This window comes from Thermobia domestica, chromosome 16 (genome assembly GCF_964235325.1).
Source record: "Thermobia domestica chromosome 16, izTheDome1.hap1.1, whole genome shotgun sequence".
Lineage (NCBI taxonomy): Eukaryota > Metazoa > Arthropoda > Insecta > Zygentoma > Lepismatidae > Thermobia > Thermobia domestica.
Genome location: NC_137469.1, coordinates 135,757,370 through 135,781,199, shown reverse-complemented (window position 1 = coordinate 135,781,199; position 23,830 = coordinate 135,757,370). Strand labels below are relative to the sequence as shown.

The 23,830-nt window shown below is 35.5% G+C and overlaps 1 protein-coding gene across 2 annotated transcripts in view; it reads left to right on the top strand.

The window, feature by feature from the left end:
* Positions 1 to 23,830, top strand: part of LeuRS (Leucyl-tRNA synthetase) — a 72,247-nt gene that overhangs the window by 30,638 nt on the left and 17,779 nt on the right. For both annotated transcript variants that reach the window (XM_081743145.1, XM_081743143.1), the window contains exons 6-14: positions 1,027 to 1,252; positions 2,945 to 3,163; positions 4,064 to 4,204; positions 12,315 to 12,439; positions 12,878 to 13,065; positions 15,188 to 15,326; positions 18,026 to 18,296; positions 21,548 to 21,686; positions 23,550 to 23,658. In XM_081743145.1, coding sequence (XP_081599271.1) covers positions 1,027 to 1,252; positions 2,945 to 3,163; positions 4,064 to 4,204; positions 12,315 to 12,439; positions 12,878 to 13,065; positions 15,188 to 15,326; positions 18,026 to 18,296; positions 21,548 to 21,686; positions 23,550 to 23,658 — 1,557 coding nt within the window. The remainder of the gene's footprint in view (positions 1 to 1,026; positions 1,253 to 2,944; positions 3,164 to 4,063; positions 4,205 to 12,314; positions 12,440 to 12,877; positions 13,066 to 15,187; positions 15,327 to 18,025; positions 18,297 to 21,547; positions 21,687 to 23,549; positions 23,659 to 23,830) is intronic.

Genomic DNA, 23,830 nt, shown 5'->3' with positions numbered 1-23,830 from the left:
TTTTCGGTGGTTTGGTGAATTAAGAAGAGGCCGTACATCGCTTAAAGATGAAGAGAGAGCTGGACATCCGGCAACAGCTGTGTCAGATGAAAACATTGCCGCTGTGGAACAAATGATTCGAGAAAATCCTCGAACAACTTTCAAAGACATTGAATCTACAGTGAACATTGGATCACCAGCAGTAACAAAAATTCTTCATGATCATCTTCGGCTCAGGAAGGTTTCATCTCGTTGGGTGCCTCACACTTTGACTGAACAGCAGAAGCGCATGCGTGGAATGGTATGAAGAAATGCTTGCAAGATTTGATGGAGGCAATTGTCGACGCGTCTCTGACATTGTTACTGGTGATGAGACTTGGATCTATCAATTTGACCCTGAAAATAAACGCCAGTCTACAGTTTGGATCTTTCCAGACGAAAATCCACCCACGAAAGTGAAGCGACCGCGAAGTGTGGGGAAGTAGATGGTCGCAACTTTCTTCTCCAAATCTGACCATGTTGCAACTGTTCCACTTGAAGAATAAAGGACTGTTACTGCTCAGTGGTACACCACTATTTGCCTAACAAAAGTGTTCAAGAAGCTTCGGGAACGGCGTCCAAGAACTTGATTGCGTGGTATCCTGCTTTACCATGACAACGCGTCCGCACACACGGCCAACATCAAATTCAGTTTTTAGTATCTACGGAAGTCAAACTTATGACTCATCCGCCGTATAGCCCTGACCTGGCCCCGTGTGATTTTTTTCTGTTCCCCAGGATCAAAGATCGCATGCGTGGGAAGAGATTTTGCAGCATTGAAGAAGCTGTAGTGGCTTACGAGAATGAACTTGAAGAAAAAGACTGGCAACTCTGCTTCCAAAAGTAGTTTTCGAGGATGCAAAAGTGTGTACAGTGTAATGGTGAAGACTTTGAGAAAATGTAAGTGTTAAATTGATTTTAAGTGTGTAAGTTATTTCACATCTCAAAACTTTCGTAGCGACCGTCGTACCTGTGCATGTTACGTGAATTAATGTCTGTGTTTTGCAGGTGTGTGAATGGGAGACCAGTGTATTTAGTAGCAGCCACACTTCGACCTGAAACAATGTATGGCCAAACGAATTGTTGGGTTAGACCTGATATGAAGTACATTGCATTCAACACTTCTTCGGAGGAGATATTTGTCTGCACTCGTCGAGCGGCAAGAAACATGTCTTACCAAGGATTTTCTAAAGTTGAGGGTAAAGTTGATGTGATTCTGGAATTGACTGGTGAGGTAAATTTCTTTTCGAGTTTGGTTTGTCTTTATTATTATTTGTAGGGATACATACAAAAGTTTTCTAAATCTAATGGTCTATTTTGTAAAAGAATTTTATTTAAAAGGAAAAGTATCCTTTAAAAAGTCATGCCTTCTCGTCAGTCAGCATATTTAGGTATCAGGAGATAATACTGTCTGAGTGTTAGTAGATCATGTATTCATGAAACACATTTTTGTATTTTTCTTGAATGACATTAAGTTTACGAGGCATAAGGGAGCACACTTCCTTCAGTAAAATGTGCTTAATATTGGGTCATGCTGCCTTTTGCTTTGAGAATTGCAGAAACTTTCCGGTAGAGACTCACCGTAAATCTGTATGCAGTGTTGCCAATTTTAGGGATAAGACGCTAAATCAGGGGTGTGCAACTTGGGACAGTGGGCGGGCCAATCACAGAGCACTAAATGACGTTGTGGGCCACACTGTAGGTATATGACTTTTACGACAATTCAGTACTATAGTATTAAATGATGGAACATGTTTCATCGTAATTTACATCACAACACAAAACAACTGTTATACTGGTAACCAAAATATTTACTCACTAAAGAGCAGCAGAATAATGTATTTAGAATTTTGTCGGTACATCTAGCAATCCTTATACCGAGGGAAATTTCCCCCAAGTACCTGCGCTTGCCAAGTGCTTGTTTTCAGTTTCACTAGTATGAAGCTGACATTGTGCAGTTTTTCCTCGGTTCTTGAGCAAGTAATTTACAGTGCAGTGACGCATAAGAAAGAAAGGAAAAACAAGCGTAGGAAGATGTAACAGTTTCAGATTTAAAGTAGTGGTCTTAATTTTTTTATCTCTTCATTGCATTTTAACTTGAAAAATGTAGCATGAAAAGCAGTGTACAGCAGGCATGTCGAACTAGCGGCGCTTAACTCATTTTCCTACAACCCTTGGTTCACCCGGAGAAAATAATAAAAAATATGCTTAAAAGATATAAAAGGAAAACATAATTATTACAGATTTGAAGATCAGGTAAAAATCATTCGAAATCTCCACACACACACTTCCCAACATGAGCTAAGTACAAAACAATTTTAAGAGAGTCTTGTTATGTACAAAACGTTTGCCGAGATGATGATACTTGCCTGCACGGTTTCTAGAAACCCCAAATTTGCAACGTGCCATTTCCATGTTCGTAGTACATGTGAGTAAACAACTTTCCTCACTTACGGAAAGGTACAAGTTTCGTGTGAGATTTCGGTTAATACATTCATCTACTCCCTGTTCTGAGAATCGCTAGTGCGAGCACTTCGCCTTCACATATCCGAATGCTGGTTGCAGGAAGAACATACCAGGTGTAGGGTAAGAAATAATAGGCGTAATAATAATAATAATAGGCATCCCATTTATTCCTTCTATTTTTTTAAGGGACTGTAATATTAGGTTAGATTTTATGTAATTTTTTTTTACTTTTTAAGTACATCAAGATTTTTTCTATCTGCATTATCATACATTGATAATTATAGTTGGTACTGTGTCAGCGTTGAACTTACAGTACTAAGTCCTGTGGTTTAACAACATAGTCTTCTAATATTTATAGCTTGCATGAATTAAAGCGTAATCACTTTTCATATTCGTAATTATTTAAAATTTCGGTATTTGAATTTGTTTCCTCAACTGAATTTTTTATGTTCTTTAAAAGGATTTGTTGGGCATTCCACTGAAGGCTCCGCTCACTTTCAATGAAGTGATCTATACACTGCCTATGCTAACTATCAAAGAAGACAAAGGAACAGGGGTTGTTACAAGTGTACCTTCTGATTCTCCAGATGATTTTGCAGCTTTGCGAGACCTGCAGAAGAAGCAGGCGTTACGGGAGAAATACGGAATCAAAGATGAAATGGTGTTACCCTTCGAACCGGTAAGTGGTTTTTCATTCTGCATAACAAATGTTATTATATAATTTGTTATTATTTATATTTGTGATTATCATATATCGTCCATATTAAAAATCTTTTCTATGTATTGATTGAAATTCGTGGTGGACGACGACCTCCTCCTCCTCCTCCTACTACTACTACTACAACTACTACTACAACAACAACAACAACAACAACAACAACTACTACTACTACTACTACTACAACAACAACAACAACAACAACAACAACAACAACAACAACAACAACAACAACAACAACAACAACAACAACAACAACAACAACAACAACAACAACAACAACAACAACAACTACTACTACTACTACTACTACTACTACTACTACTACTACTACTACTACTACTACTACTACTACTACTACTACTACTACTACTACTACTACTACTACTACTACTACTACTACTACTACTACTACTACTACTACTACTACTACTACTACTACTACTACTACTACTACTACTACTACTACTTCTTCTTCTTCTTTTCTTCTTCTTTCACTCCCTGTTTTCGCCCCGGGCCTTTTCCTGATTCCTCTTCGTATTTTCCAACAACAATAGGAGAGAGGAAAATATAGTTCGAGTTCGAGATTTCAACGGATTTACATGTTTCGTCGTCCCTATAAATTTAATTTAGTACATAAATTTAGTTTTTGATATAAATGTAGTTTCATTGAAAGTAAACGCTCATCCTCCGTTTGTTCTCCTAGGGAATCCATTCCGGCAGAGCTCTGTCTGTCGTCAACTTATAGTAGTACAGATTATTAATACAAAATTTTAAGGTTTTACGCGTAATAATTTCGAAAATCTATTGAAGAGTAAGGCAGTGGATTTATTGTTTCAGTAATACTTAATTGTTTTCCAGATCCCAATCATCGATATTCCTGAACTTGGTACCTTAAGTGCTATGACTGCGTGTGAGCAGCTGAAAATCCAAAGTCAAAACGACAGAGAGAAACTGCACGAGGCCCATGAGTTGGTATACTTAAAAGGATTCTATGATGGGGTGAGTATTTGAGTACATCAGATGAAATATTGCTATAAATTTCCATTACAGGTTTGATAGGTGCTTAGAGTACATACCAGAGTACACAGTATGTTTACCGTAGACGCATCCAGCTACGTTCTTCTTTTTACGTTAATGAACATACTGTTAGCAATTTTTTTTTTCCATATTTGATGCAATGCAGGGTGTCAACTGATACTGGAAATACTTAAAATACTGGAATTTAATTTTGATACTGGAGATACTGAAAATATACTGGAATTTTGATCCACATACTGGAAAAATTATGAAAGGTACAAATATTATCATTCTTTATAATAATCTATGGGGGCTGCGGTGGCTCAGTGGTAGAGCGTTCTCCGCTGGTGCTTGGGGTTCCGTGTTCGATACCAGCCCCCGCCAAGTGAACTTTGTGGTGGTCAAATACCGTGTGCGTAGGTTTTCTCTGGGTTCTCCCGTTTCCTCCCACTTTCTTCATTCCACCATTTTCACTCATTACTCATCATCACCTTCTCCTTTAGCCTAACTGGCATAACCGTGGGACGTAAAACTCACAGGGTGTCTAGCAGTCGGGAAAATCGGGAAAGTCGGGAATTTGTCTTAAATTTAAAATTGGTCGGGAATTCGGGGATTTTTCTGGAATTTGCGAAAAAAAAAGTCGGGAAAAATGGAATTAAATTCCACATGTTGGAAATGATGCTGACGCTTGTCGGAGCGACTCCGATAAACCTCGCGTTCCTAAATGCATCTTTTTTTTTTTTTTTTTTTTTTTTTTTTTTTTTTTTTTTTTTTTTTTTTTTTTAGTGTTCCTAAATACATCGCGATCCATCTCAACCGTTTTTCTATTTTCTACGTAGAAGCGGTTACGTGGTACGCGTTGCATCTCGTACACCGTGGATTTTCTGCGATTTATGTGAGGCGCGCGGTTTGTCTCCTGCTATGGTGCTGGGGGAAGAAGAGTGGTGAGTGAGTGTTTGACAACATTGTTTGCTGACAGCAGAAAAGTTTTTGCGTTTCAAGAATAACGGGTGGTTAATTGGGCGTTGCATCGTACTATGCGTATATAATATTTAGTATAAATTAAATGTTGGATCGTTTTCCACGTAAGTTTACCTGGGCAATGATTTTTTAAATAATTCAACACTTTAAAGGCTAGTTGTTTTAGTGTCACGGCAAACCACATGCCATTTCTTACTTTGCAATGAATTACAGGCATATCAATTTTGAGTATTCAACATTCCTGCCGTCATAATTAAGTTTATTTTACCAACTATTACAACAACAACAACAACAATAATAACAAAGACCTAAGCAAAGTTTTCCTAAGCTAAAGACAGTAATATGTTTGAAATGTTCTGCTCAAAATAAATGTTTACTTTATTGTGTACCTCATTTTTTAAAATTTAAAAACAAGTTATTAGAATGTAGTAACTTGAACTAATACACAAAGTTGGGCAAGATTTTACTTTGTGCAGAACAGTAAGTGTAACGTTAAGAATTCTAGTATATTTTAAACCTGACTTAATTAACTTTAAATAATCTAACGTAGGCCAACCACGTGGAAATTTGGACAAAAAAAAAAAAAAAAAAAAAAAAAAAGAAGCAAGATTTGGTTGAAACAGTTTGAAGTAAGTTTAATTTACGTTAGGTTAGGTTAGGTTAGGTTAGCGTTTATTTACGTAATCGTCGATTAGGCCACGAACTAGCTCAGCACCGAACATACTCGTGTAGTCTTGCCATGATTTATCATGATTTGCCAAAGAGCTCAAATGGATGTAAGTGTACGATTCTGGGACGATAACACGAACAGAGTCAGAACACGGTATTTGAATTCTGTTTTTATGAATCATAGTACAGCTACAGACCTACTACAAGGTTTGCAGAATGTATTGCAATCGCTTGATCCATTTAAGCTTTTGCAAGTTTCAATGGATGGGCCAAATGTAAATTGGGCGCTTTTACGGCTAATGAAAGAGGAACGTTGTGCCTTCCCTTGGTACAGACGCTCCACAGCTCCTTGAACTTGGCTCGTGTGGTCTTCACGTTGTTCACGGTGGTTTTAAGACTGGCATACAAAAAACTGGATGGGATTTGATTTCTGTTCTTAGAACCTTGTATAACTTGTAGGAAATGGTACCAGCAAGGCGTGCCCAGCATTCTGAAATAACAAGTTCGTCATTGTTTTCACTTCCATTTTGCCATATTCGTTGGGTAGGAAATGCGAAGGTAGCCAAGCGAAGCCAAGAAATATTACCGCATGTGAGATAGTATGATGAAACGGTTAAGGGAACAGACAAAGAACCCAATTGTAAGTTTCAGAATAGTAGCTAGATATTTGAACAAGTTGCCCTATGCAAAATTAGCATTTTTTTCAATCTCTTGCTGAGGACTGTGAGCCTTTCCTGACTGAATATCAGTCAGACACTCCTATGACTCCATTTTTGCATGGTAACCTTACTCAGTTATTGAAAGTATTGATGTCTCGCTTCGTTAAAAAAGAAATAATGGACAGGAAGAGTATCAATGCTATTGATGTTATGGAGAAGAGTGAAAACTTACATATTAATTTAATTCGTATCAAGGAAATTGACCTTGGGTATGCAACTAGGTCAGCACTGAGGAGATGTACAGAAGTTAGTGAAAAGAAAATGTTGTGTTTCCGAAAGCAGGTACGTGAATGTTATCAACATTTAGTGTCCAAGCTGCAGGAGAGGTACCCGCTAAAATATTCCCTTACAAAAGCGCTGACGTTTCTTAATCCCTTAACCGTTGGTCATTCACAGGAAGAAACTGTTAAACAAATGAGAGCAACGTTCGAAATTTTAGTGCAGAGTAATATTGTCTCAGCGTCTGATGCAGAAAAGGCAGACAGAGAATACAATGCTCTAGTAGATCAGACACATATGCGGGAGAAAATGGAGTCGTACAAAAGAAATAAACACAGACTTGATGACTTCTGGATGAGTGTGTTACCACCAAATGATGTATATCTGTGCAAAATAGTAAAGATATCCCTAATTCTTTCCCACGGTAATGCAGCATTAGAAAGGGGTTTTTCGGTAAACAGGGAAGTAGTACTTGAAAATTTGTCAGAGGATTCTTTAGTGGCGTAGCGTGTAGTGTATGATGCTGTCAATAAGGCTGGTGGCATACAAGCCCTTCCTATCCCAAAGCAGATGATTCTATCAATGAGAAACCCATACGCGAGATTCAAGGAAGGCGAAGAACACCGCAGAAAAGTGATGTCAGAAAAAGATCGCAGGGCCGCTGAAAAAAGAAGAGTAGAACAGAGACGAAAGGAACTTGAAGCAAAGAAACAGAAAATCGTAAATCGGTTGTCAGAACAGGTTGCTACCATAGAGGAGGAGATCAAAAAATTGCATGATTAGATTGTTTCATTGCATATATGAAGGGGACATTCTATGATCAGGTAAGAACTTGTACACTTTTTCATTACATTCAACCTTTCCTAATTTTACGAAAACATTTTTTTTAGAATGAGTCGGGAAAAATTTGGAAATGGTCGGGAAAAGTCTGGAAAATGTCGGGAAATTGCTGAGAGAAATTTGCTAGACACCATGAACTCAGAGATTCTTTATAATCTACCCTGGATTTTTGAACTCCAAAAGTCCAGGGTAATAACAATCTTGCATTATAATTAGAATAGAATAATACACAATTATTTATATAAGTTTTAATATAAGTTATTAGTACATTTGAGGCGCCTAGTATCAAAAGCCGCTTTTTTTTTTTTTTTTATTTTTTTTTTTTTTTTTAAATACTGAAATTGAGTTATATATCGCTTGTTACGTTTCATCTAAAGGAATTCCATGGAAACAGTATTTTGTTTAAAAGCTTAATATTTCATACTAAAAATCTAATTCAAATATGGGACTTTGTACGCGGGTATATAGAGCAGTGCTGTCCAAATGGCGGCTCGCCAAACCATTTACTGCGGCCCACAGAGCTCTCGCGAATTACGATTGTTATTACTGATACTTTCATATATTCATTCTTTTAATGTTTCCACTCTTCTTTCGAAATAAGGCATTCATTTAGCGCTTCTGTACAACAGAAAGACGTGGGCATCCATTGCAACATGTTTCTCTTACTTTTGTGAGTTTGGTCGAAAAACAATGTCAATGTTTGGTAGCATTTGTTTCTGTGAAAGTGCATTTTCCAGCATCAAGATTGTGAAGAATCGCTTCAGAAGCTGCCTTGTAGATTATTCTTCTCTACATCTCCGACTCGCAACAACAGGAATGGATGTAGATATCCCAGTCCTTGTTAACGCTGCGAGTCACCCTCATTTGTCACACTGAATAGATAGGCCTATGTAATATTTCAAATACATTTTTATTCTTTTCTTTTGTAGTATAATAATAATAATAATAATAATAATAATAATAATAATAATAATAATAATAATAATAATAATAATAATAATATTAATAATAATAATGTCATTATTATTATTATTATTATTATTATTATTATTATTATTATTATTATTATTATTATTATTATTATTATTATTATTATTATTATTATTATTATTATCTGCGGCCCTCTACCTTACTAGTAAAGGCGGTGATGGCCCTCAGGCTCACTACAATTGGACACCACTGATATAGAGCTTCACTGCACGTTTTCCGAGATTACTAGAAACTAAGGGAAATGGATGTCGCGGATTTTGATACTAGGCGCCTCATTTGAATAATACAAATAATGCTCTTGGCTCGCTGTATCAGGCCTCCGAGCAGGGTGTCTACGGGCCATGAAAGTCATGAATTGAGATTGTCGGTCAAAGGCAAGTAGTGAAATTGAGCTTCAGATAATGGAAAAAGTGATTTTATAGAACAATACTTATGTAATACAGTACAAGTACTGAAATAATAAATTGTGATTTTTCTTAATGATCCGGCGTTAAGAGGTGACGCCAACCCTGTTAGGGTTGCAGATAGTCACTAAGTTCCCCCTTTCTACTAATACTGTTCTCAGTTTCAGCTTTTTTCCTTTTTTCTTTTTTCAATACCTCACGTAGAATAACAATGAAAGCATTATATTATATAGACCAAGAGGGTGATAACTCACCCCCCCCCCCTCCCAGGGAATTTTGCTACTATATTAGAAATGTTCCTTAGGGTCCTTAGAATTAAAAAATAATTGTTGGTCAACATATAAGTGCAACACCTGGGTCCTGGGGCCCTTAACCCTTTAGCACCTGTGTATATTTACAGGCATCGATGTGATATCTTTAAATGCCCGTAGATCAGACCGTTAGTGCAACACTGGAACAAGTTATACCTCGATCGATTTGTAAGACTGTAGGCTTTCAGTTTACGTTATGAACGGGATTTTTAATTGAGGGATATTTAAGAAAATTTTCCCTAAAAACGTACCTTCTCGCGATTCTTTTAGTTATTATGTGGCAACACTGCAAACTACGTAAATAATAAAATATATTTGTGTCCCATTTCATTTTCCACTTACACTGAAAATTTCATCTTGATCCAACAAATAGCAGCAAAGGAATTTAGATAGATTTTCATGAAAGTACAAGTATGACTTTGTGTCAATGTACAGTTATTACGTGGCAACACTGCAAGCTTCGTGAATAATAAAATGTATTTATATGTACTATTCTATTTTCAACTTAAACTGAAACTTACGTCTTGATCCATCAAATAGCAGCAGAGGAAATATGTATTTTATAGTCTTCACAATTTTTTCATAATAATTGATTTTCATCGAAGTATGAATAGGACTTTTTGTCAATGTTCCGTTTTATTTTTCTATAGAAAACAAGTGATACAAATTATTTTAGTTGATTTTCTTATTCGTTATATTATGACAGATTCCCCGTACCGAGAAATCCCCCAGGAAGGTTTTATGGTTTGTTCGTCCATGGTATAATATAAATAATTTAAAAGCAATAATTTACTATTGTGCGGTTACATTATGTTCCTTTGAAAATACTTGTTGTTCTGCTATTCTACAATGAATACATTTCCAAACATGTCTGCTGATATGTGAAGTTTTCTTATTACATGTGCACACAGATAATCGCAGTTAATATAGTATGTAATATGTACTTTTTAATTGTCGTAATATTAAAGAATTTGTTATATTCTTTGTGTTCTTGTCTGTCTGTAAGTTGATAATAGTAGCATATTCGCCCTGAAATTCACTTGTTCTCAGTTATCCTGGAAAAGAATGACAAACAAAAACAAGCCATTCAGATAGACGACAATTGCAACAAGAAAAAGGATTACTGTTGTGAAAAATCGAAAATTCTGTGTAATACATTACGCATTAAACGAAACTGAAACGACGACAAATTTCATTTAAAAAAAATAAAAAACCACACTTCCATAAGAACTTTCAGGGCAAAGTACTGCGGCAAGAAACTGACACTGCAAAACTGCAGCGCTTAACATTAAATTGCATCCGAATTCCTACAGAATACGACACAAACAAATACGGTCTATCCCTGGGACTACCAAAGTTTCATAACATTACCACGATTGCTTAGTCAGTCTGCTGAATCATGTGTGGCGAAAAATTGTACACTTTTAGTGGATAATTCACCATATTTGGAGCGTACTGTTATACGGCAGTATGTAGCAGACATCCTGTTTAACGAGGAGCAGTACATATTTGGCCAGAAATAGAGCTAAAATTGGGATCACGAAAAAAGGGAAAGGGTGTTTTATGGGAAACTCTAGTGACATGTGTCACTAGAATAGCTGAACGTATCATTAAAGGAACACCTATTCGATAGGAAGACGAATCGTTACTGTTACAGATTCAAGAAGTGGATTTCATAGCAACCGAAATGAGGTACCACAACTTGTACCATATCATCTAGCTGAAATTGTTCATGGAAGAAACATACCTAAAGATAGATTATTATGAAAATTGTGAAGACTATAAAATACATATCTCCTCTGCTGCTATTTGATGGATCAAGACGAAATTTTCAGTTTAGGTTGAACATAAAACAGAACACCTAAATACATTTTATTATTCACCTAGTTAGCAATATTGCCACGTAATAACTAAAAGAATCGCGAGAAGGGACTTTTTTAGGGAAATTTTCTTAAATATCCCTCAATTATTTTTCCTTTGTACGTAGAAATGTCTCGTTCGTTACGTAAACTGAAAGTCTACCACTCTTCCAAATCGATCGAGGTATAACTTGTTCCAGTGTTGCACTAACGGTCTGATCTACGGTCATTTAAAGATATCCCATCGATGCCTATAAATATACACGGGTGCTAAAGGGATAAGAGATCTAGGGCCCAGGTGTTGCACTTATATGTTGACCAATAACTATTTTTTGATTCTAAGGACCCTAAGAAACATTTCTAATATAGTGGCAAAAGTTCCCCGGGGGGGGGGGGATCACCCTCTTGGCCCTTGGTCTATGCAATGCTTCAAGTACAGTATACAGGCTGCAAACTAGTCAGTAAAGTCAGTGAAAATATGCCCAATGATGGAAACTGAGGGCCAGTTTTAATGCTTGGTATGGGTGTGACACATTGCTTATGTAAAGATTTCAGTGCTTTCATGAGTACCTACATATACCTAATCATTTGTATTTCAAAGAAATCAAGGCTAGCTAAATTTATTAAAAATAAAATATTGACTTGATGGTAAACTAATTACAAACCTGAAATCATCAAAGAGTATGATTATTCCTAAAAAACTTTAAAAAAAAATCATTGTATTAGACACTGGAATTTTTCTGTTAGTTATACTGAATATACTGGAAATATACTGGAATTTTGAAATTGAAATTCAGTAAACACCCTGCAAAGTACTCAAAACTAGTTAACAAAAGTCTTTAGTGTAATGTTACAGATATTTTTAACTCAATGACAATATTTCAGTAGTACACTGATTTATTTAGGTAATAAAATTGTGCATCAACATTAAGACAATTCCAAAATCGTTTAGAATTTGATAGAACTCTGAACAAGTTTATAATCCCCTGCAAAAATGAAGCACAGAATCATTAGATACATGAGAACTAAAGTAGATACAGGGTTCAGATTTCGTAGTTCAATTGGCGACCAAGTTCTTAAGGTCTGTTTTATTGTTGTAGGTAATGATTGTTGGTGAGCACAAAGGAAAGAAAGTGCAAGAAGTGAAGAAGTTGTTGCAGAAGCAGTTAATTGATAAGAACGAAGCAGTATTATATATGGAACCAGAAAAACAAATCATATCAAGGTTGGTACATTGAAATAAACTTCATTCTTTAGTTTCTAAAGGATGTTTTGTTCAGTTTCGTTTTCACTTTTTTCTTTTTCTTTTTTTCTTTCTTTCTTTCTTTTTTTTTTTTAAATGAACATTTCAAGTAGAACTTGAAAACAAATAGGTTTCCAGTACGTTGAGTATTCCCGATTTCTTCAATGTTGTGAAAATATAATGCTTAGCTCTGGAATAATTTATTCATATAATTATCAGGGATAACCAATAAACATAGTATTGTGTGAAACAATGCGAAAAGAAGTCTTTTTGCTTTTTAGTTTGAATTTTGTTTCGAAAGGAATCGATACATTATCGAATGTTCCATCTTCGTATTGTATTACTGAAATCTGGTTATTAGATTAAGGCGTTTGAACTAATATTTTTGATTTTGAACGAGATCCGTCGTTTACTTTTCAGATCAGGGGATGAATGTGTTGTAGCCTTATGTAATCAGTGGTACCTGAATTACGGGGAAGAAAAGTGGAAGGCCTTAGCTGAAAAATGTCTGAATAATATGAATACTTATCATGATGAAGTGAGGAAAAATTTTATTGCCACATTGAACTGGTTACATGAATATGCTTGTTCGCGGACCTATGGATTAGGTAAGTTCCCTGCAAGTCTAGCTTTATATACATATATCGGGTGTTCTAAAAATGGCGCTCATGGACCACAGAACACTATTCTACAGGCCAAAATAAAACGAAAATGCTATATGATGGTATGCCCTCCGGGGCCTTCCTCAGCCGCTATGGGGAATCAAAATTTCACAATGTGACAACGTCGCAGATTAACTTGGAGCCACTAGCATTATTCTATGAATCCATCAAGCAGTTACACCGATTGTTACACTAATAGATGGTGCTAGTGTCAATCAATATCGACTTTAGCTGCCATCTGGAAAGAATCGATATAACTATTTGATAGATTGGTAGATCTAATATATGGTTCTTTATTTGTGACATTGCCACATAGTGTCATTCGTGTCGCCAGACGAGGACTCGGAAGGTAAACAAATATACTGTTCTACTTTATTTTGACTTGTAGAATAATGCTCTGTGGTGTGTGCACAGGGAAATCTGGATGCTAAATTGGCGGTGATATCTCTCTCTCTCTCTCTCTCACACTCTCTCTCACTCTCACTATTGGAGAGTTCCTTCAATCAATTGAACTTTCAGCTATAGGGCCAGCTTTTTGTTTTGTACTTCCTAAATTCAAGTATCTACTGTGTTGGATTGCTTCTTCAAATTTCCAGTAAGTAGCTGGTCTGTACTGATTCAGAGAATAGAGCTCGAAAACAGAGAAATGGTGTCACTGGTATTTCAGTTGATTGGAGCAACTACTAAGCAGGAAATCATGGTTCTAAGTCCCACCAGTTTAGAGTCCAGATTTTCTTATTTCATCGTTGATAGAGGTGTAATTTCGCCATTTCTGTCAGCTTGCGTTGATACTCTTTTAATACTTCCCATTCTGAAGCCTTAGTATTCGGACCCAAGAGGAACAGGAATGGGGAATGGCGGAAACTTCATAACGAGGAACTACATAATTTAGACCATTTACCAAACATTGTTATGGTCATGAAATCTAGGAGGCTCAGTTGGGCAAGTCATGTAGCCAGAATAAAAGAAAGTAGGAAGACTTTGAAATATTTAACTGGAAATTCAATTGGAAAATGGCCGTTACGAAGACTAGGCGCTAATGGGAGGGCAGTATTAAGATGGATCTCGCAGAAATAGGAATACAAAGAAACTGGAACCAGTTCGCTAAGGATAGAATCGATGGAGAGGTTTTGTGAACATGGCATTGAACGTCCGGATTTCATAGGCCATACAGTTAGTTTTATCTTTAGTATTGTGACTTGGTAATTTTGTCAGTGGAATTTCCTTTTATTTTATTACGACTCTTATCACTGCTATCAGTTTACTAAAAGTAACTTGTCTTTGTAGTGTTGTTTCCATCGTCGTTCTCTAATTATAGTTTTATTTTACCACTATAATTTAAGTAAAACTTAAATTATATGAAATGCGACAAAAACTATCACACTTAAGGAGTGTTCTAATATCTAATTCGTACGTACAGTTATGGTAAAGAAAGACAAATGGAGAGTGTCAGAAATATTCGATGCCTATATATAATAGAGTGGACCGTAAATCAATTGAAGAAAATGAATTATTTATCAACTGTGAAATTACAACAATTTGTATCATAACATTAAGTTAGGTTCGAAAGTTTGATTACCTAAATCAAGTGCCCAAAGTGTTCTCCATTTTCAATACACAAATCATATCTTTTAAGCACAGAAGAACATATTACATCACTAATGTTGTTTGATAGTAATTTATTAAATTCAGAAGAATATGCTCTTTCAAATGCACTAGATCCGGTTTTATTTTGATTTATTTATTTATTTTTCAGAAAAAAAAAGTCATTATTCTCAGACAGAAAAGTCTATTAGGCTGAGATCCATTGAACGCAGTAGCCATTTAGTGGTACATCGTCTGCCAATCAACTCATTAAAAGTGTCATTTAAAGGATCTCTCACAACGTATTAATTGTAAACTTATTTAATTATAAATGGAACAAGGTTTAAATTCTTTGTAAAATCACTTGTCAATTGAGAACTGAATAACTGTTAGTGTCAAGGAATTTATGGTCCATGCTGTATAGAATGAGTTAGTGGTATCATGGTAAGGACTCTATTTAATAGCCCAAAATCCATTATTTCAGGTACAAAACTACCATGGGACGAAACATGGTTAATTGAATCTCTATCTGATTCATCCATGTACATGGCATATTATACGGTTGCCCATTTTCTCCAAGGAGGCACTTTCAATGGGAGAGGTCCAAATGCAGCCGGAATCAAGTAAGTGCTTCTAATTATATTAAAAGTATCAGCGTAGTAGATATATAGGAGCTTTTTTCTTCCTTGATAGACTTACATATTAGATATCTTTTACTTTACTCAGGTATATTAATAATACAAATATAGTGTTGCATTTAAAAATAAACAACAGAATTAATTAGTATGAAAAAAAATTTAAAATGGGTAATAACAATCGTGACTGGACTAAATGGGCTATGGCGAGTAAAAAAAAAAAAAAAAAAAAATAGTAGGGGGAAAACGAAGAAAATAATAGATTAAAGTTTAAATATTAGTCACTTATTTTCTGGTGAACTTACTTTCAATCGTCGATTGTGTAGTCTGAAAGATCTACGGAAATATAATCAGTAATTCACATGGTTTGAATTGTGAAGTATCTTAGCTACTTAATACAGCAATGTAATTAATCAGAACTTTCAGAACTTTATTCGCCAGGAGTTCAGCTTCTAGATATTTGTGCGTAACTACTTCATTTAAAGTAGTAGTACGATTTATTATTTGTAATCACTATAAACCATGTACTGCTCTACCTTTCAGGTAGTTGCACAGATGTTTTAATAATTAAGTTTTTCAATTATTTCTCTATTTTATAAGTTTAAAGTTATTTTCAAGATGCAACCGTATTATAAATCTGTACTTAAAAATTCTAAAAGCTCATTTCAGTTTACCATTTCATCTCCTAAATTAACACTTCTTTGAAGCATCATTGAAAAAAAAAGGTACAATATATGAATAAATTTTCAATTGTTGGAGAATTTATCTGTGTTTAAAAAGAATATATAAATGAGACGCTGAAGAAGATCATAGGTCAGTTTTTCAACTAAATAATTTAAGGTAATCTTCCTGTTGTGTATTTAAAATATTGATAAAGATGGTAAATACAGGAAACATGACGGAAGAGTAATAAGCTACGCTTCGGGGATTTGCTTCCCCGTTTCTTGTTATAATCCTCCGATGTTCAAAATAATGTAGACAGTTGGGATTTAACTAAATTTTAGTAAACTTCTTTACTGATAAATGTAGAGTGGATATTTCATAAGTCAATACAGGAGTGATCGACATTACCAGTTTTTAAAATTCAACTAAAGCATATATTTACGCAGTCACGTTAAATGCTTACACAGTCCTCAATCTTCAGAAATAGTGCTGAACTGTACCGTGAAGTGATAATATGTTAAATTGCATCTAGAATACAATAATATATTAATGTAATGGTAGGCAATTGCGTCCGGTGTTTGACGCATGTATAAATGTTTCTGTAAGGTATACGAGTAATTATAATATGTATACGTGAAAAGAGGCTCATTAATACTATTACTATTGAAGTGAGATGTTGCAGATGTAAGAATATGAACACGGATACTTGCTTTTATAGAGGACTAACAAATAAAACACTATTATTATTCGAACAACATAATTCATGTTACTAAAGAACTGGTCGCTTCTACTAGTAACATATAGAATGGCATATATATATATATCCATCTCTACTACTACTAATAATAATAACACTACTACTATCACTACTATTACTACTACTAATTACGATAGCAATACTAATACTATCCATAAATTGCAGACGAAGAATATAGGATCTATTGCATGTATTGACCTTGTGTTTCTGACCTTGTTCATGTATTCAGCTTGATATTAACAATATATCTAATTCTTTGTGACTTTGCCTTGAAACCTGTGATTATTTCTTACTTGTAGTCGTAGTATGTGTGTTTATCTGCATGCTGTTTTGTACGGTGTAAGTTACGTTTTGGTTTTTAATTTTTACCAAACGTTGTTAGAAAGTAGTACCATGATCTGCACTACATTCCATCAAAGAATTTGGAATCGGATAACCATAATTTTCCCCAGAAGAGGGTGGCGACTAAATACTGGGCTAAGTCTAGTTCTTCGTGGGATATCTCATGCTATGCTATGAGGAACTGAATTTATGGAAATAAAAAAAATCAAGTTGCGCATAAAATGATTTGTATCTACCTTTCCGACGACGTGAAGTCCCGTATTTCGTGAAAGTGGGATAGAGGAAGCTGCAGATCCCCTGTCTTATTTTGCGCGATTTGCTGTGGACGACGCGAAGAAAAGAGGGGCAGGACAACCAGATGTTATAGATACTACTAGATACTAGTACCAGATCCAACTAGAAACTAAGGTAAGTGTTCGGTGACATTCAAAATTGAAATTGTCATGAATAGTGCTCAAATAATCTATAAACGTACCTGGTCGTTAATTTCGGGTCATTTTAGTGTTCAAAAATTAACTTTTTCGAATATGCCATCGATGTTAAAGATAGTTAATTTCCGTTATTACATCTAAATATTTTCTACGGTTTGGAAAGGTCGGAGGGAGAAGTTTTTTCTTTGCAGCAGCGCTGATCTCTGAGATGGAAGTTCAATTCTAGCCTTGTGCGTGTATGAAAACACGCACTATGAATTGTTCGAATTCTTCAGTATAAAATTGATTCTCCCATACATATCCTATTTTCCTTATCCTATAGAAATTTTTCGTGAGATGTAAATTTAATTTCATTAATTTTCTGTCTATCTGCGAAACTTACAAAAGTCCTAATTGGGTAAATTATTGTTCCACTGGACGAGTTTCCGTGATATTTAAATATGTGAATCGTTTATTGTTACTTTAGAATGTAATTTTTCTCTTCCTACTTTTAGACCTGAACAAATGACTCCAGAGGTATGGGATTATATATTCTTCAGAAATGCTAAGTTTCCCAAGACAGATATACCAAAAAGCACACTCGACAGAATGAAAGCAGAGTTCGATTATTGGTATCCGTTGGATCTTCGGACATCGGGGAAGGACTTGATACAGAATCATTTGACGTTCTTTATTTATAATCATTGTGCAATTTGGCCTGATGATGAGTCCAGATGGCCTTTGGCGATTAGAGCGAATGGACATCTGCTCTTAAATTCAGCAAAGGTATTTTCTTTTTAATTGAATTGTTAAAATACTAGAATAAGTTAAAGGTATGTAATTTTGTTTGAACAAATATTTTTAGAATGAAGTAGTTGGAGTAATTCTAAGAATATGTAAAAAATGAGAAGTTGTGACCAAATTCAAAGATTTTATTTACAACATTCTTTTTTTGCTACAGAATAAACATTTGTATAACTACTTTGTAGTAACACACATTACAAACTGCTGTACAGTATTATTATTGCGTGTTAAACCAGAATATACAGCTTAATTTTAAATGTAGTAATGGTTGATCATTAACATTAGTCGTGGGACATTCTTCACATCTTTGCATTCTCTAAACAAACTTTGAGAACAACGTTAATATGGAGAAGTTTGCATTTTCGTCTTCAATTTACAATAGATGATTTTTCTACACTTAATTATTACGCTACTATTGACGTATATAGTTAACAGGTTAGATAATGCAAATAATATTTAGTTATGACGACGAATGAATATCACTAGATTTACAAACTTCCGTTGTTGACTTCAAAACGGAGCCTTTTCTTTTTTCAACCAATACTTACGGGTTTTAGAATCCATTCTTTTGTTCTACGGAAAGCTATTTAAAATAAACTACAATGTGTCTTCAGAAGTTCTTGTCAGGGGGACACGGTTTCTCAGTGGTAGAGCGCTTACCTCTGGTGCGTGGAGTTTCTGGTTCGATCTCCGGCCAAGTAAGTTTGTGATGGACAACATCGTGTCCGTGCGTTTTCTCGGGGTACTCCCGTTTCCTCCCACTTTGTCATTCCACCTATTCTTCCATAATCATTCACTTGCTTTAATCATCCTCTCCCTTAGCCTAAAGAGCATAATTACGGGATGTTAAACTGAAATTTTTCATTTCATTTTCATTTTCAAAAGTTCTTGTTCCTCAGAATTGATTGTCTTTAATGAAAAAACCTATTAGTCTGTGAGTGACGTAAATATGAAAATCTCAACTGGGTGAAGATATTAAGATATTCTCAATCCTTATTATAAACACAAGACGCGTTAGTCTGTCAGTTAAGCTAATTCCCACTAGTTCACAGGCAGACCAATAGTTGTCACTAGCTGCACTGCCTCCCACCTGACTCCGCAATATGTCGATAGCGTGCAGGCAATTTCCAGACGATCCGAAGGCTCGTTGGGGAGGGGGGGGGGAGAACAACTAGTAATACGAGAGCTGTTCAGAAAGTAAGAAACGTTTTGAAATAAAAAAAGAGTAACAGAATGAACAAACCAAATTGTATTATATACATTTGAAAGATGCACTCTTGAGTTATATTTTGTACATAATCGACATGCGAATTAAGGCACTTATCATACCGTGGCAAAAGTTTTTCAATACCATCGCGGTAGAAATCTGTCGCCTGCGATTTCAACCACTGACTTACACCGGTGTGCAGTTCGGCGTCAGTATCAAAGCGTTATGGCGAGTCATGTCTTCATCGCTGGGAAGAGGTGGTAGTCGCTTGGCGTCAAATCCAGGCTGTATGGTGGGTGATCGAACACTTCCCATCCAAGAGTTCTCGGGTGCGCTTGCTCGTGTGTGGACGTGTGTGCGTTGTCGTGAAAAAAACACCTTCGCGCTAAGTTTTCGCTGGCGCTTGTTTTGAATCACGCTCTGTGACTTTCTGTGTTTCACAGTACCTCTGCCAACAAATCCTAATCATAGAACGTACCTCACAAGAGGCTGGATTTTCTATTGCAGCACACATTTTAACGTCACAGAAAGCACAACAAGAGCATCACAATTTTCACGCTACCGCAGTTGGATGCGTACTGAGTGTGGCAACGTTCCGACACCAAGAAGGCGACTCTAGATCCAACCATTGCCGTGATAGGCCAAAACGTCTGGTACTTTCTGGGCAGTCCTCGTGTTACGTTTAAATCACAAACAACTGAGTTTCGTTTCAAAGCGTGGAACTATGGTAGATTTCCAAACTATCCAATTCAATGCTCAAACTTGAAGTAATACATCTATAATTTCTGGTTGCAATATAGTAGTAAGGTCAAAGAGAACCTATTTTCGGACGCTAATTTATATCAAACCGCTCTCGAGTTTTCGTTCTATCTATATTAATAATGAAACTGGAACTGGTGATCGATGTCTTACCATTTGCAATAGAGGAATAAAACAAAGAGGTGAAATCTGTTCTTGCGGTACTGAATCTATCAAAACTATTTGTCGCTATGCATCTCTATTATGCGGTCAGTGTTGAAACCGGAAATCGTAGAAATCTACCATTTCCGGTTTATACAGATAGACAAAAGTCAAGAGGAAACTCATTTTTGGGACGTTGAATCTGTCAGGAACCTACTTTTCAATGTCTCTTACCTCTTTTGCTCTGTGGAAGTAAGTACTCATCATCGTCATCATCATCATCATTATTATTATTACATTATTTCACTTCAGTACATACGCTGATTTAATACATAAGTTTGCGGCAGGTTAGGAGACTTTAGAGTGTAAGTCTGTTTTTGAAAAAAATCTATCTAGCATGGCGTTGACGTTACGAAACGGATAAAGTTCATTTCAACATGATTGGGTTTCCAGTCTAAAATTAATTCATATATTTGCAATAATAATAATAAAAATAATAAGTTGTATTAAATATAAAGAGGAAAAGGAACTCCCAAGTAAGTTCTTTTCTTATCAGTGGTATTAATAAGAAGCAAATGGTAAAATGTAAGGACTCGAAAGTTTACTTTTTTTTTTTTTTTTTTTATTTCAGGGTGTTCTGGTTTGTTGATCTGATTGTGTATTTCGGCATTATTACAGCTAACAGATTTTGTTAGATTATTGCTTTGATTATTGCACTCAGTTGCAGATATATGGACTGACAAACACAAAAATTTCTAAACATGAACCGCTACATGTAACGAACAGAAAGATATCGAAAACTAAATTAATTTGTATGACATTAATTCTTCAAATTGGAAATAACTACCATGCTTCAGATAGATAACAGGCGCATCACTTCTGAGCTTCCTCAAGAACAACGTAGAGTTTTCAGAATCTTTGATTATTTGAATTAGAAAAGTGACTATCAATTTAGACTCGTTCAGTTTCAAATATTCGGACTTAATCCGTGAAAACAAATTATTTTCCAAATAGTTGTACTAGTGTTCAGGCATAATATACCTTGCTTTGGTTATTTTAGCGTTAATTAGAAGTAATTTGATTTTATACTTAAATTTGCGATTAATTTATATTTTTATCTTTTTAGATGTCAAAATCAGAGGGGAATTTTCTCACTTTGAGTGAGGCTGTGCAGAAATTCAGTGCAGATGGAATGCGCTTGTGTCTGGCAGACTCAGGGGATTCAGTGGAAGACGCAAACTTTGTAGAAAGCATGGCAGACGCTGGTAGGTATTTATGTAGTTACTTCCCATAAAGAAAGCGTTTCCACTTTCTCAGTTTATAATCTATGGGAAAGAAATATATTTGTTACTTTTCTTTGCTCCCTAATAGAGACACGGTGACTCATTGGTAGAGCGCTCACCTCTGGAGCGAGGAGACGTTGGTTTTTCCCAGGATATATGAATTTGTGAAGAACTACATCGTGCCTTTGAGCTTTCTGGACATTCTTCCATTCCATCCCACGCTTTCATTCCACCAATTCTTTCATAACTATTCACTTTCATTAATTATCCCCTTTTAATGTGAAAGATATAACAATTGGACATAAAACTTCAAATTTGATTTCATATGATTAGGAACGTGAAGAAAATCCAATCAGTGATGAAATAAAAAGGTCTATTATTTGTGGTATTACATAAAATAATTATTTATGACTGACCAAATGAGCTAGCTACTTGTTTGTAACAGTAAACCATTATTGTTCTCGAAATATGGAAAAGAATTGGTGGGAAATAGCGAAAAGTATAGCAGGCTAAAAATTATAGCATTCCGTGTAGCTTGCTTGTATTTTTGTTGCATGTGCTTAGTGTAGTATAGAGCAGGTTTTACATGCAATATTCCCGTAGTTGTATTCCGATAAATAAATAAATAAAAGAAAAACCGATAAAAATAATAATAAAGGGTAGTTCATAACTGACGTTAAGGTTTCAATAATTAATATATTTCTTGTTTTGAAAGATTGATTTTTTTTTTATTGTTACTGCTTACAACATATGAAAATATGCGTACATTATGTTTTAAAGATAACCTTTGGGAAGTGTCGGCTATTTGTAGCTTTGTCTCGAAGTGCTCTATCTAGGGCATTTTCCATTATTCGTTAAAATTTCGGATCCATTGGATTTATCTTCTGCCGTAGTTAAATCTGGCAAGCGTGGTGACCAAATGGGTGAATCATCAACTTACTTTTTCGCCAAAACTTTCCCTGAAAAAGACGAAAGTGCCATAGTTCGTCGAGCGATATGAGTTGCGGTTCCATCTTGTTGGAATCACATACCTAGATTATTATTCTCTTCTTGTCCTAAGAAACTTGGTTCATTGGTCGGTATTAATCATATCTCCTCGCTTTCAAAGAAGTAGCCTTTTGTGAAGTAACGCCTCACCATATTGTACACTTAATGGGACGCATTTGGCATTCAAGAATGACTTTTGGATTGTTCGAACACTGATCCTGCAGTTTTATCTATGCATATGGCTAGATAGATGAATGTGAGCCTCATCGATCTTTGAGATTGCGAATAAAATAGTTTTGCATTGCTGCAAACTCTTGACAACGACGACCATATTCCAGTCGATTTTGTGGATCCTATGATTTTACTTCGTGTACCACGAGTTGCATTACAGAGTCAAAGATGCTACTCGTAAAAATTCTTTATAGAGACCACCTGCTCTGGACATAAGTAATGCTGTGCTGCGTTCAGACTGAATAACTTCTTCGGGAACGTGGAAGATCTAGGACACTTCCCATTTGCTAAAAATGTTCCACCAATTGATGTATTGTTAGTGCACTGGGCGTATTTCGGACATGGAAAGAATTACGATATGCCTGCTGTGATAAATCAATCGAATGTTATCTTTCAGAGGAAAGTTGAACAGCATTACTTCTCTGTTCGATGGTGAGGCTTTCCATGATGAATTCCTCAAGTTTTTTTTTTTTTTGCCTTAACCCTGAAAACAAAAGGAAAATAATATGAACAATTAAAATTTTATTTAACATCCAAACCATAACGTAAATTATGCACCATGCTTTGTTAAGGTGGTTTGTTATAGACGTACTATGTTATTGAATGGTCTTTTTACTTCATTTGCAGGCATTTTACGTTTGTATACATTCATCGAGTGGGTGAAGGAAATAATGTCATCGCAGGATAAACTTCGAACGGGTCCAGCAGAGACTTTTAATGACAAAGTTTTTGTGAGGTATGTGTATAAATAACTATATTCCATCAATATTTGACGTATATATATATATTAAAAAAAAAAAAAAAAAAAAAAAACCTTTTCGTACAGACATACTTTAAGTGTGTTAACCACTTCAAATCCGATTTTGTTCTAGTCGTTAAGAATATTACTACATTCGAGGTAGTTAAAA